The sequence below is a fragment of the Mauremys reevesii genome, linkage group 26 (genome assembly GCF_016161935.1).
Source record: "Mauremys reevesii isolate NIE-2019 linkage group 26, ASM1616193v1, whole genome shotgun sequence".
NCBI lineage: Eukaryota > Metazoa > Chordata > Testudines > Geoemydidae > Mauremys > Mauremys reevesii.
The window spans coordinates 5,943,973-5,957,782 of NC_052648.1; the positions used below are offsets into that span (position 1 = coordinate 5,943,973).

The following is a 13,810-nucleotide window of genomic DNA, read 5'->3' on the forward strand; positions in this document are numbered from 1 at the left end:
ATAAATAGATACCACCTCTCTCCACCCTCTCGCATGTTTATTTTCCCCTCGATCAATAAACATTAACCTCCCGCCTGCATTTGCTGGCCCACAGAGGGAAACAACAAGCAGGCAGCAGGTAGGGGAGCCACTCTCTGCAGAGAGCCCAGAGGAAGTGGTGAGAGCAGCGGACAAACTGCAGCAGAACTCAAGTCAGAGGGCTGACAGAGAACTTGCCAGCACGGGCTTTCAGCAGCCCTGCCTCTGAGAGTGAAGTGGGTGCCATCAGAGGGAGAGTGGTTGCTGGCAACAGGTAAGTCCTATATATGAGAGAGAGAGAGAGAGAGAGAGAGAATGTGTGTGTGTGTGTGTGTGTGTCCGTCCGTCCGTCCGTCCTGTTCACAAATGAAGCAGAGTCAGGCCCAGCCACTCCTCAAACGGGAGACCTCTACTACGAAGTGGGTTGTGTTGATTGCGTAAGGGAGAGTGGGGTTTGCCCTGGTGCTAGGTAGTGACCCCCAGCTCCCGCAAGGCCGTAGAGAGAGCTGTGCTTAGCCTCAGTGTCCTGGCCCAGTTCCAGTTAGGGTAGAATTGCACCGTGCTCGTCTGACACCCCTCCCACCCACTGAGGCATTTGGGACTCTTCACCTCCAGGTCTAAATGCTAAAAGGCAGGGAGACAGAACAAACAACAAACCTGTCTAGAAATACTCAGCCACTAGGACTAGGAGATCAGAAGTCACTTCTGCTATTCTTCTATTGTATTTTAACACCTGATCCTACCGTGGCTGGTTCTCTAGAAAGACCAAAGATTAGACTGACTGTTCTGGAGCAATGCGCGCTGTTGAGCGGCGGCTGTGTTCCACCCCAGAGCTGGCTGCATTTTGGTAGTGCGTGAAGTGGCTCAAAGGGCCCATAGAGATGCAAGAACGTATTAATACACCAGAATGTGCGTCTCCCTGGCCCCTTATGCATTCACACAGCTCCACCGCACAACATCCATACACACACACCCCGTCACGGAAATACATCCTCACACTGACACAATAACAGCCATACCCACCATACACTCCCCCTGACACAGCCATACCCACAGGCCCCATACTCCTCCCCCACCCGCACAGAGACCAAAATGAGGGAAATGTTTAAGCCCCTTTGAGAACAGAGGCGACGCCTGTGACCTTTCCCCATGAGCTGTCTCCCCCCGCCCCCCTGACAGAACACCAGGCTCCCCCCTTCCTTCCTTCGGCTTTATCTGCGCTGCAGAAAGAGGTGGGTGTTTACACTGAGGCAGCTTTCCATGCAGGTAGTTTTCGCCTCACTGGAGCTAGTCCAGGTCAATCCACCCCACACCAGGGGTTGACCTCGACCAGCCTCGTCCGGGTGAAAACGACAGTGTCGTGTCTCCGCGGGTGTAAAACCAACTCCCCTGGCCACATCCTCCGCTCGGCCTCTTGCCCCACCTCCCCCCCTTTCCTGGAAAGAGAGCAGGGCCCAGGGCCTCAGGCCGGGGGTAGCAGTGACTGCACGAAGGATGGGAGATGGCGGGACAGAGCTGAGCCACAGAGCCCCAAAGAGACAGTGGTTCCAGGGGGCCAGAGGGGGTTGCCAACTTTCGAATCACACCAAACCGAACACCCCTGCCCCGCCCCTTCTTGAGGCTCTGCCCCACCCTTCGCTGAGGCCACGCCCCTTGCTCACTCCCCCTCCCCCCCCATTGCTCACTCTTCCCCACTCTCTCTCACTTTCACCCGGCTGGGGCAGGGGGTTAGGGCTCCAGCTGGGGGTGCAGGCTCTGGGCTGGGGCCGGGGATGAGGGGTGTGGGAGGGCACTACGAGCTGGCCCGGGGATTGGGGTGCAGGGGGATGAGGGCTCCCGCTGGGGGTGGGGCCGGGGATGAGGAGTTAGTGGTGCCTAGGGGCCGCAGGGACCTGGCGGCCGCTTCCGGGAACAGTGCAGAGCCAGGGCAGGTAGGGAGCCTGCCTTAGCCCCAGGCCCTGCTGTGCCACCGACTGAACTTTTAACGGCCCAGTCGGCAGTGCTGACCGGAGCCACCAGGGTCCCTTTCTGACCGGGCATTCCACTAAAAATCCGGACGCCTGGCAACCCTACCAAAGGGGTCTGATGTGAGGTGAATTGAAGCAGGGCCTGGCAGCACCGACAGTCATGAAGCCGTCACAGGGGATGGTCAGATCATGCTCTTCCGTCTCCTGGGGTTCCTACAGGGGCCATGCACCTCAGCCAACTGGGCCAGCTTCAGACTGGGCCTGCAGAGAAGGTCAAGGAGAAGCATTAAGAGGCGATCAGGGAGGGGCATTTCTGGGAGCGTACAGGGGGGTCAGGGAGGGGCACTTCTGGTGTGGGGTTTGTAAACCTCATCAGAACTAGTGCGTGTGTTGTGCATGTGTGTAAGGTACGTGTGTAAAATACCTTTTTGGGGGGTGTGAAGGACAGTGTGCCATTGCGTGTCAAGACATGTGTAGCAAACATGTTTGTGCATGTCATGCATGGGCTTGTGTGTGTGTAACACATGTACTTGTGTGCATCTGGGTCTAGTGCGTGGGGGAGTGTAGGTGGCTGTTGGTGCTGCCAGGCCCTGCTTCACTTCGCCTCATGTCACACCCCATGGGGCCCCGGCCAGACCGGTTGTGTGCAATGCACGTACAAGTGAGCGTATGTGTGGATACGGCTCAGTGTGTTCACACTGCCCGATGACAGGCACAGCAACCAGCTGTGCAAGGCCAAAGCCGCTGCCGGTGGAGGAAGAATCAAAGACGGAGCCCCCGGGTGGGAGCAGCTGATTCAGGGCTTGGTGCACAGATGAAGCCGAGCAGCAGGGCCAGGACAAAGGGCCCCTCTCAAGATCAGACTCCTGGGGTGAGTCCTGCTCTCAGCCACGCTCAGGCGATGCTACGAGATCACCCAGTTCCCCGGGTCTGGCCCAGGGCTGTCCCTTGGAGCAGAACGCATCCATCACAGAGCATCCGTAACCTGGTACAATCTGGGTGAATGCCTCACCCTTGTGCTCCCATGCCAGGAAGGAGCCAGGGGTAAGAAGCTAAGAGAAGAGACTGGCATGACCCCCGCGGATTTCTCGGCACCCGTCAGCCCTGGGCGAGACGCGTTCTGACAGCAACCCTGAAGCGCAGCTCAGCCTAGAGCCAGCCAGCCTAGCGTTTCCCCAGCTGTACCACGGTGATAACAATTCCCTGCCTCACGGGGCACTGCAAGGACAAAGCTCGCAGGCAGCTCAAACCCTCCAGTGACCAGGGCCCCAGAAGTGCCCTGACGGATAGAGACGGACGGAGGCAGGGAGTAGATTAAGGCCTCTTCTGCACACAAAAGTTTTCCTGGTTTAACGCTGCTGGCGTAATTACAGTGATGCCAACCCTGCTAGTATGGATGCACTGATACCAGGCTAACGGTGTTTCACACCAGTATAGCTATTCCTCGGTGGGAAGGGGAGTAAGCCCTAGTGGTGTAAGGTACTTTTTCTCTGTGGGGCTGTAGCGATAGAAGACCATCGGTGAATGTCACACGCTGAACCGACACATTCATAGCAGTACAAGAGCGGCAGTTCAGGCTTAAGTGAGTCACCCAAGGCGAGACTCGAGTCGTTCATAAGCCAGGAATTAAACCCAGCTCTCCACCAGACCATCTTCCTCCTCAGTCTGCCTGGGTGAGAACTGGCATCTGCCGGATCCCCGGGGCTGCTGAGTGGGCACATTGCCCTTGGGATTGGCGCTGGGGGCAGAGCCACGTTGCTATAATTGCTGCTCTCCGTCCTCTGTCCCATGGAGGTGACTGTTCCAACTGCGCTGGTCCCCAGGGCGTCTCTGTCCAACAACTTCCGTCCAACCCAGGGCTGGGCTTGAAGCCATTCGGCTGCGATTTTTCTTCTCTCCTCCTTGCAGCTGAGCGTGTAAGAAAATGTAAATTGCATTTCCCTTGGATTGGCTGGTGCTGCCTCCCGGGTCCCCTTTGAAACGCCGCCGCCTGCAAACCAGCGTGTGGGGTGGTTTAGCTTTCATTCCGGGAGCCCCCTGCAGACACAACCCAGCTGCCACCAGATCAGAGGGACCCAGTGTTCCTCTTTGGATGGCTCTTTCATGGATAAATTGTTTGCCGCCGGCAGTGAGGCAGCCAGACTTTTGTTTTCATGTTCGGCTTCTAACAATAGCCTCCTGTGAAGGTCCCCTCCCATCCCATCTTACCTTTCCCCTTGGTCTTTGGATTGTCTCCGCGACAGCCAGGGATGGAGAGCAGAGTTCTGCACTGAGGACCCGGGAACGAGCCTTCAAGCCAAAGGCTGGAGTTCTCCCTCAAGGATTGGAGCTCCCGTCCAAAGCAGAGCTGGACTGAGGTCCGAGCTCCACCCCAGGGGCAGGGGACTGGCACAGAGACCTGGGGGCCCAGGCTGGAGTTCCGGCCCAGGGGGGGGAGGTTTGGAGCTCAGCACTGAGGAGTCGAGCGCTTGCAACAGTGCACTGGCCTTGAGCAGGCAGAGGGGTTACGGTGCCATGCGGGCAAGACCTCAGATCCCAACTGAGGACAGAGCAATGGTGCAACGATAGAGGCGAAGCGGGGAGGAGTGGCGTGGAAAGGAGGAATGAATCCCTGTGCCACTGGTGCAAGGGGACCGCATCCCCCACGGTGAATTCCCAGCAGCACAGAACAGCCCCTTGCCCAAGGAAATTCTGGCCCAGGCGGCGCTCTTGGGTGGCAGCAAGAGACAAAGGCAGTGTCAGTCTGCAACCACTGCAAGCTCCAGAGCGGCACTGGCAGCAGAAGGCACAAGTTAGAGCATCTCCAGAGCTGCTGTAGCTGGCACCTCGGCGCCCAGCAGTGGCAGAATAGGGGAGGGAGAAGCAGCTTCCACCTGTCCCAGTGCTGGTGCAGGGATGGATCAGGGGGATCAGAGCCGTGGGTACTGCCTGGACTCTGCTGGCGTGAATGGTGTGGTGCTGCTGGGTTGCTTTGCTCTAGGAGACTGCGGGAGGCCGAGATCAGACCTAAAGAAGCTGGGGCTGCAGCGGAAGCTGGGAAAGCCCCAGCTGCTTGATCAGTCTCCAGGGCCCAAGGCTGATTGCAGAGGAGATGGAAATAATCCCTCAGCCACCAGGGAGTTCTGCCGAGGAGAGCAGCCTGCATCTCCGGGGATTACTCCAGGAAAAGGAGCTTCTATTCTAATCCCTTCCTGGCCCAGGAGGTGCCAACGTGGTGAAGGCAGAGAGCACTGGCTCAGGGAGAGCCATGGATTGTCCTGCAGGGTTGATGGAGCCCTGCTGGAGGAGTGGTCAGATAATTCATCCAGCCGATGGGTGGTAAAGAAAGCACAAGGAACTAGGCCCCACGATGCCTGGCCCGCCGCATACCGGCACCTCTGGAGACCTTGGGTAGTTGCCCCATTGCCTTGACCTCACATTGTCATTTACACCTGTGCATAGAGTTGCCAGTTTTGGTTGGACGTATTCCTGGAGGTTTCCTCAGATGACATCATCTTTCATTCAAGATTCATCTGTAATTCCTGGCGACTCCCGGACAATCCCGTGCAAAGCCGACCTCACGTGCTACCATTCTGATCGGGACCATTTCGTTCCCACCATGAACTGGGATCGAGGGCCGTAGGAAAGTGGAGGATCAGGCCCCTATTTGGCAAAGGCCCCTGCGTGCCCTGTCTTCGCTAATCACAGATCTCTAGGCCTCTCCAGACACACGCCTCTCAGCACCACTGCCTCTGCCCAAAGCCTGCAACAAACTGTCTGAGACTTGCTTCCTGCAGCCCTGAAATGCAGCTGCCTCTGGGGTGGAATGCAGCAGCTCTTAAATGGCACCATGGCAGCACTGCCCAACAGTTAAAGAGAGGAAGTTAAATAGAAGAACCAGCTCCAAATGAGGCAGTGCCTCCCCAGTAACCCTGGGCTTTAAATGGACGTCTTCAATCCAAGTCCTGCCCAGACCTAATCTTGTTTAGCTAATAGAGGATGAGGAAAGCCTAGTCAGATGCCTACAGACAGCATGATAGCAAATGTCTGAACAGATCTGAAATTGCATCTAGCAGGGAGCACATAACAATCCCCCCCCCCCCCAACCAAAGTCTATCCTTCACAGCACATTGGAACCCAGGGTCTGAACATCTTCTGGAGCAGCTTTAAAGAACAACAGAGCCCCTTCTCCCTTCCAGGTTCTTAAGGCTGTTTAAGAAAAGAAAACAACTGGACCAAAAGAGAGAGACGCACTTCTTAATATGGCCACAGCGCATGTAATTCTATTACCTTGCTTTATTGATCGGACTCAGAGCAATTACTGGCTTTCACCCCATCACCTGCCAGTAAAAGAAAGAGAGAGAGAGAGAGAGACAGTCAGGAGAAAACAAAGAGACGGTCACACATGCATTCTGGAGTTTGAAAACAAGAGCCCCGTGGGGAAGGCTTTGATTTTTAATTCATGTGTCATTAATGGCTGTCATCTGTACGAGGCCACCACTCCTTATGCGGGTTCTTTCTTGGGGGGGGGTCAGCTAAGATATCAGGTTACCTACCTTCCTTTCATCATCATCTGCAGAGGAAGATCCTATGTGACTCAGAAAAGTAATTAAATTCCATTTTGTTCAAGCAGCGGGCACCATATGGTCAAATTGGAACCAAAACATCAGTTCTGTGACACCTACCACTTCACAAAGCCCCAGCGCCATGGGAATGTGTGCGTGACTTTAAAGAGACGAGATCCAGCTGGATACAGCTTTGATAAAGAGGTAAACATCCCCCTGCAAGGCAAACAGGGCAGCTCCGGGCATCAGTGCACCATCGCTGGAGGGTGACAGCCACTAGGAACGAAACTGACTAGCCTGTTTTCACTCCCCAAGCCCTGCAAAGTGCAAAGACTGACAAGAACATTTAGCAGGATGGACTTGTGATTAAGACACTCGGGAACTCTAGGTTCAATTCCCAGCTCTGCCACAGAAGCCCTGCATGACCTTGGGCAAGTCACTTAATCTCTCTGTATCTTGGCTCCCCATCTATAAAATGGGGATATCACTTCCCCACACCACAGGGGTGGTGTGAAGCTAAATTCATCGGTGTATTTAAGAGGTGCAAAGACTCCAGTGCCAGGAAGCAGCTAAAATCATAGACAGAACCCCTTAGGGTGTGATCAATGGAGCTATGTTCACAGACACAAGCTGAGGAGAAGGCCCTTAGTGTTTTAAATCTCAGCTGCTACTAAGAACACAGGTAGGATATTTTGGGCTGGTTTTTAGAAGGGCTGAGAACGTTCAATGTCCCCCTGGACATTGAATGGAGTTGCGGGTTCTCTGAACCTCTGAGCATCAGGTGCAAATTTGATTTGGGGGGGTTGGGGGAGGTTAAATATATTATTTTGAGTGGCGAGATTCCCTGTAAGGGTTTCCCCTTCGCTGTCGATTCTGGCAAAGAGGAGAGAGAGTTACTCCGCCCCTTACTGCACAAAGCCTCGAAACAAATCAACATGCAGGCGATGGGCTCGTCTCCAGGTGCAGGATTAACCAGAGCAAACAAGAGCCCTGGTTTCTGAAGCAAAGAAATAAGGCTCTCACTCCAGTCCCCGGAACAAACGCCGACGTCGATGTAAACGCAGAGAGAGAACAAATTCCAAGGCGCTTAGCGAGCCAAGCAGCCGGGCTCCAGAAGCGGCCCTGTCTCCACTCAAGCCAATTATGCGGCCTAAGCTGCAGACTAGTGCAAGTGAAGACTCCTGCCTCGCTTTTAATAGCTCCCAGTAGGGAGGCGGTAGCCTTCCCTGGCTCCACCTTAGCCTGGGCGCCTGCCACTTACAGCCCATTAACTCTGCAATGGCTGGACTGCAGCACGTCTGCATGATGCCACACAGATGAGGTGGCCGTTTTCATTCTAGTGTGAATCAACCCAGATGGTTTAAGACCCCTGTGGGGAAGTGTCATTTTAAAGGGAGATGTGCGGGGCTGAATTTTCTAGGGATGCCCCTCTGACAATGCTGCGTGGTGCACATAGGCCCTGGCAGGAGGGACCTGTATCACACTCTCCAGCTACAGCTCATCCGTGAGGCCAGCGTCCAGGCCTCTGCCACTTGAGCCAAAGGATTAATCCATTAGCTGGCAGCAGTAGAGGACTCTTATCCTCTATGTGGACTAGCTTCTACAAGGTGATGTGACTCATGCAGCCACTGTGTTTCGGTTGCACAGGATGTAACCGAGGGCAGAATCTGGCCCATCCATTATCTGGTCAATTGCTACAAAATGACATCAGTGGAAAGGAAGCATCAGGAACGTGACAGGGCGATTCAGGATGATGTAATCGCTCTTCACTTCTCTCCTTCGGCTGGTGAACCAGTCCCCATTCAGGTCCGGACTGGTAGGTGGTCCTATCCGAGTCTCTGATTGGTTTTCCAGTCCCTAAACAAGTCCGGGATTGGTTGGTGTTCCAGTCCCTATCCAAGTTCCGGATTGTTGGTGAGCCAGTCGCTAACCAAGTCTTTGGTTGGCTGCTGGGTGATCCGGTTTCTATCCAAGTCCCTGATTGGTTGGCGATCCATTCCCTAACCAAGCCCGGGATGGTTGGTGTGCCAGCCCCTAGCCAAGTCCCCATTGGTTGGTGATGTGCTCTCTAGCTCACTCACAACTTGTTGGGCTTGACGCACGAATCCCCAGGTGAACTCCTCTGCCCAGTGATCTGCAGGAGGTCAGATTAGAGTCGACAATCATAATGGTCCCATAATACATTTTATAATCCACGGATCTATAATCCGTGTAGGGTCCCATATTCCTTCCCCCCCATCTCGGGGTGTCTGGAGCATGGCACCGTTGGTTGGCAGAGGCAAGGAGAAGGTGCATGTGAAAGCGATCAGGTTATTTTCTAGTGCCCATGGCCCTTTAGGCCCACTCCCAGCTGGCTTTGTGGGGGGGGGGAAAGTGGGAAGGTGGAAAAATCAGCCATCTCCCCCCTCTGGCCTTTAACCCCGGGGCTTGCTGTGCTAGGCAAATCCACCCCAAGAGGTGCCATGTGGACCAGGGCCTCCCTTTTTTGCCCTTTGCACGGGGTGAGCCAGCCCCTGGCTGGCCCCGGACGGGCTCCTCTCTCTGCCTCTGTCCAGCGCTGGCAGACGGCTGTTTATGTGGTGGTGGAGCAGCGCAGGCCAGGTCTTCAGCAGCCAGGCTGCTGGCGGATGAGCAATAACACCATGACATCATTGTGTGAGTGGAGCCTCCCTAGAGAGGAGTGAGGGGTGGGGGCCGGAGGGGGGCAGGCGAGCCAGCGAGCAGGAGCGAGGAGCGCAGAGTGCACCCGGCGAGCACTCTAAAAGCACTTAGCCAGACACGCAGCGGCAGGGCATGCTAACGGAGCCCAAGTATGGTCGCTTTCGCAATGGCTCAGTGACGCCCTCGGAGGACATAGCCATGAGCAGCAAGGTCGCGGCAGCCACCCCGGCCCCCTCGCCGCCCGCCTCCCTGGCCCACCCGTGCCCCCCGCTGGGTGAAGCCCGCTTGCCGGAGGAGCAGGAGGCCGTGACCACCTTCTGCATGCTGATCCCCAAGATTCCCCAGTGGAAGTTCTCCAGCGCCTCCGGCTTCCTGAGCCGCAGCCCTTCCAGCGCCAGCAAGGACCTGTCATCCCCGGCTAAACCCGGGGGCCCTGGAGAGGCAGGGGGTTCCTCCTCCGGCCTGGCTGCTGTCCTGAGCGCCTGTGAGCCTGTCTGCCACTCTCCTTGTTCTCTGCAGGTGATGAACCGGTTCCGAGGAGGGGGAGGGAGGAAGGCGGCTCGGGTCGAGGGGGTCAAACTGGCCGGAGAGGAATGGAACCGGAAAGGTAGCTTCATCAATAAACCGGCGCAGGGCTGGCTCCATCCGGACGAACGGGTCCTGGGACCAGGGGTCTCCTACATCGTCAGGGTAAGCCCGTTTCTCTGGCCCCACCTCCCCTCGGTGCCCACCATGGTCCAGGGCTGAACCAACTCCCATGCTGACTGCATCTCTGCAGCTGGGATTGAATCAGGAGTCCGCTGCCTCGGCACGCGGATCCCTGGGCTCCTCTGTCATTAGGGGCTGGCAGCTGGGAAGGGGAAAGGTGCCCCCAGCCATGGGTAGAGGGAAGTTTGGGATGATTCTCCCCACACCCGATTCCCCAGAGTTTTCAAGGCTTCCTCATTCCAGTTCCCTCTGTTCAAGGCCTCAAAGCCGAGCCGTCACTCTGCCCTGGGAGGGGTTGGTGTGGCATCGTCAAAGGCCGTCACCATGACACCACGGTAGCTGGGATGTAATTACGACTTGGGCTCTTTGGGGCAGCCCGGGCGATTACAGATGGTTTAAAATGAGTGCACTGCTGCTTAGCCAGCATGAAACCTGTACTCGGCTGCCAACAGCACCGAGACCTTGTCCTTCACTGGGCAAGGATCTCCGGCCACTTCTTGATGAACTGAGTCCTGGGGTGGCGGGGGGTATTGTTACTCCTCCCCCATGCCAGAAATGGGGAAACTGAGGCACAACGCAGGGCTGGTCGCACAGTGACTCTGTGGTGAAGGGAGGAGCAGAATCCAGCTCTCCTGACTCCCAGCCCAGTGTGTCAACCCTAAGACCATCACCAAAGACCCACGGCCTCCTACTGCTCTCCTTCACCCCGTTTGACGCCACTGTCATTAACTTCAGTGGAGTTACTCCTGACTTGTGCCAGCGTCAGTGAGGGCAGACTCAGCCCCGCTTCAGCCACCCCTTAAGCATCCCCTGTGTGCACAGCTGGGCCGAGGAAGGAGGGCCCAGTGGTAAGGGTGCTAGGCTAGGACTTGGAAAAATTGGGTTAAATTCCCTGCTCTGCTATAGACTCCTTGGGTGAGTCACTTAGTTGAGCCTTGCCTCAGTTTCCCTGTCTATACATTGGGGATAATAGCCCTGGCCCGCCTCGCAGGGGGTTGTGAGGATAAATGCGTCAAAGATAGGGAGGGGGTCAGTTACTATGGTGATGGGCTGGTTTCCAAAGGGCTCGGTTGGGCCTGGCGCACCCTGCACTCTAACATACTCACAACCCCATCCCCCCGCAGGAAGCCACTGTGGGGCGGACACACCAGCAAGACCCCCCCTCCCCCCCCCCGACTCCCATTCTTAAAACTGGGACCTATGCCTGATCGTGGAAATGGTTTTGCAGCTCCCATGCAAACGCCGCTGGGCCTGCTGCTGTGGTCTGGACCCAACACAACTCCACTGATTTCATTGCTCCTAGGCTCTGAAAGCCGCCAGGGGAAACCCACCAGCCTGCAGGCCAAAGGAGGCCCCCTTGGGCCCCATCAGTGCTGGCTGAGGTGGTAGCCAGGTCTCCCCGCTGCTTTGCACGGGTGTAACTGCTGACACGAGGTCAGGCAGAATCAGGCCCTAAGGGTTAGTTGAGAAAGGAGAGAGATTTGCCTCCCCACTCCCTGAAAAGCATGAGCCAGCCTCCCCAGCAGGGTTTGAGGTGTCTGTGGCACATTCTGGTGGGCCCCCCATTCCCTCTCCGTCCAGCCTTGCTTGCCAGGAGCCCTATTCCCTAAAGGCCTCCCGGGGCCGCAGCTGGCTCCCACAGCACTCACAGAAAGACGCAGCTTCGACGCAGGCTCATGCTCCTCCACCCAGGGGTTTACAAACCCCGGCCCAGACTCTCAAAGGTATTTAGGCAGCTCGGACTCTTGAGCTCCCACCCCCCGCACTGAGCTCCTGTGGCCAGCCCAAATCTCCTCCTGACCCACAACTTCCACCCTGCTATTCCGAGCGCGCTAGCTCAAGCCGGACGCATGTGCATCTGTCCACCCGCGCTGGGAGGCTCGCACCCAGCTGCCGTGCAGACAAACCCCATGGGAGTTAGGTGTCGAAATACCTCTGGGAACCTGGGCCCAAGGTCCTGATCTCCGCTCCGTCCACACAGCTAAGTGTGCAGGATTGGGGCTGGAATAGCCAGACCATGTAGACGCAGCGTTACACCAGAAAGCCAGGTCTCCAGCTGGGGAAAGTCTGCTGCCACGGCACTGGAGGGGTCTTCCTGGAAAGGCCTTGTGGCAGATGAGTGTCCTAACAGGAGTGGGAAGGTTCAGAAGACCCTCCTGTTTCCAAGTGCCTCTGGCCCTGCAGCTGGCCTGGCCCCACCAGCACAGTCTCTCCCCTTACCCCAGAGGTAGCTGGATAGCAAGAGACAATGGAGGAAGGGGCAGTTTAACAAACTTCTTCACAATGGGGGCCTCTGCTCCAGCACGGAGACTGGGATCTGAGTTCAAATCCCCCAGGCTTCACAGGGGATGAATCTGGGCCCACCATAGAAATAGGGCCAGCTGTGAAGTTTGGATCTAGGGCTTTGGTTTAGGCCTATCTCCAGGGGTATGCCCCCCCCAGCCCAGGGGGTGATTTTGTGGAGTGGGTTTAATGTGGCCCACCTCTCCAGATGATCCAGGGGTTAGAGCATGAAGATGGGAGGCAGGACTCCTGGGTTCTAGCCTGTTTTGGGAGGGGAGTGGGGTCTAGTAGTTGCAGTAGTTACCCATGGTCCCGTGGGTAAAGCACCAGACTTGGAGCCGGGACTCTGGGGTTCCATTCAGATCTCTGCCACGGATTTGCTGCCTGATGTTGGAAAAAAAAAAAACCCACATCCCTGTGCCTCAGTTTCCCCATCTGCAAAATGGGGATAGTAATCATAAGTACCTACTTCCCAAAGGAGTTTGAGGGTTCATTTGTGAAAGCCCCCTGAGATTCTGGAGGTGCCAGGTGCTATGGAGGTCAGTCTCAACCACAGCGCTCTGAGCTCCAGGGTTGGTGCTTTCAGGACTGGAAGGGGGAGACACTTGTAATTGAATTTGCTGATGGCATTTGGCTCCTTGTCTTATTCTCAATTAACTTGTGGTAATTTACAACTGCAGGCGAGATGGAGAGCAGGGCAGCATGTCTCCGGTTAGCCTCTGTCTCTCTCCTGGCTCTGCCCCATCATAGATCATCAGATGTTTGATGGGTGGGACAGTGGTTGAGAGCTAACTGATTTAAAGGGAAATGCGCAGAGGTTAACTCCTTCAGGGCAGGCAGTTTCTACAGGAGGAGGCTGGCAGAAGGCAGAGAGAGGGTCATGGGATAGAGAGAGAAGAGATGCATTGGGATCCTTTGGTAAGGAAAGGCACCGTTATCAAAGCACTTGCTGTACAGCCCTCTTTGCCCACCACTGAAATGCAGCCATCGCTGGGGTGGAATTTAGCCACTACACTGCAGTGTAGAACAGGGAGCAAAGAAGTCGAAAGGGGATACCACGAGCTCCGACTAAAGTGACGGCTTGAGGCTGCATAGGCAGAAAGCCTGCGCTAAAAGGGAAGGGGAGGCTGTAGGTTGGCAGCCCATTTCCGTCTCTGCAGCAGCTGGAATGCCGGTGGGGGCGAGCACAGGGCAGGAGTCAAAGCTCAGGGGCGGGAAGAAGGGGGCATGGTCCCGTGGGTAAAGCACCGGCCTTGGAGTCAGGAGAGTCACAGAATTTAATGCCAGAAGGGATCATTATGATAATCGCGCCTGACTCCTGAATAACAGGCTGGAACACCTCCCCCCAAGCCCATAATTCAGCTGGCAGAGCGAGCTCTGCCACTGCCTTGCCAGGCAACCGAGGGCAAGTCACTTGTGACACTGTCTCATTGCCTCGACTTCCTTCTTCTGCAAAATGGGGATAAAGACACTTATTTGCAGGGGCCTTGGGAGACTCAGACTTATTTGAAAAGGCTGGAAGGGTCGGGGGGTCCTGTGCTGGAGGGAGCCATCCAAGGGCAAAGTCCCATTATCCCCAGCACAAACACATTGGTGTATCCTCCTGCATCGGTCCCACCCCCCAGAGTA

General features: G+C 56.1%; 1 protein-coding gene across 3 annotated transcripts in view; it reads left to right on the forward strand.

Annotated features, from left to right (window-relative positions):
- Positions 1-205: 205 nt before the first annotated feature.
- Positions 206-13,810, forward strand: part of SHC2 (SHC adaptor protein 2) — a 30,185-nt gene continuing 16,580 nt past the window's right edge. For 2 of the 3 annotated variants that reach the window (XM_039516165.1, XM_039516164.1), the window contains exon 1: positions 9,351-9,880. In XM_039516165.1, coding sequence (XP_039372099.1) covers positions 9,389-9,880 — 492 coding nt within the window. In that variant the 5' untranslated portion in view covers positions 9,351-9,388. Of the gene's footprint in view, positions 293-9,350; positions 9,881-13,810 lie in introns of those variants that run through there. The other variant, XM_039516166.1, reaches the window with a different exon arrangement.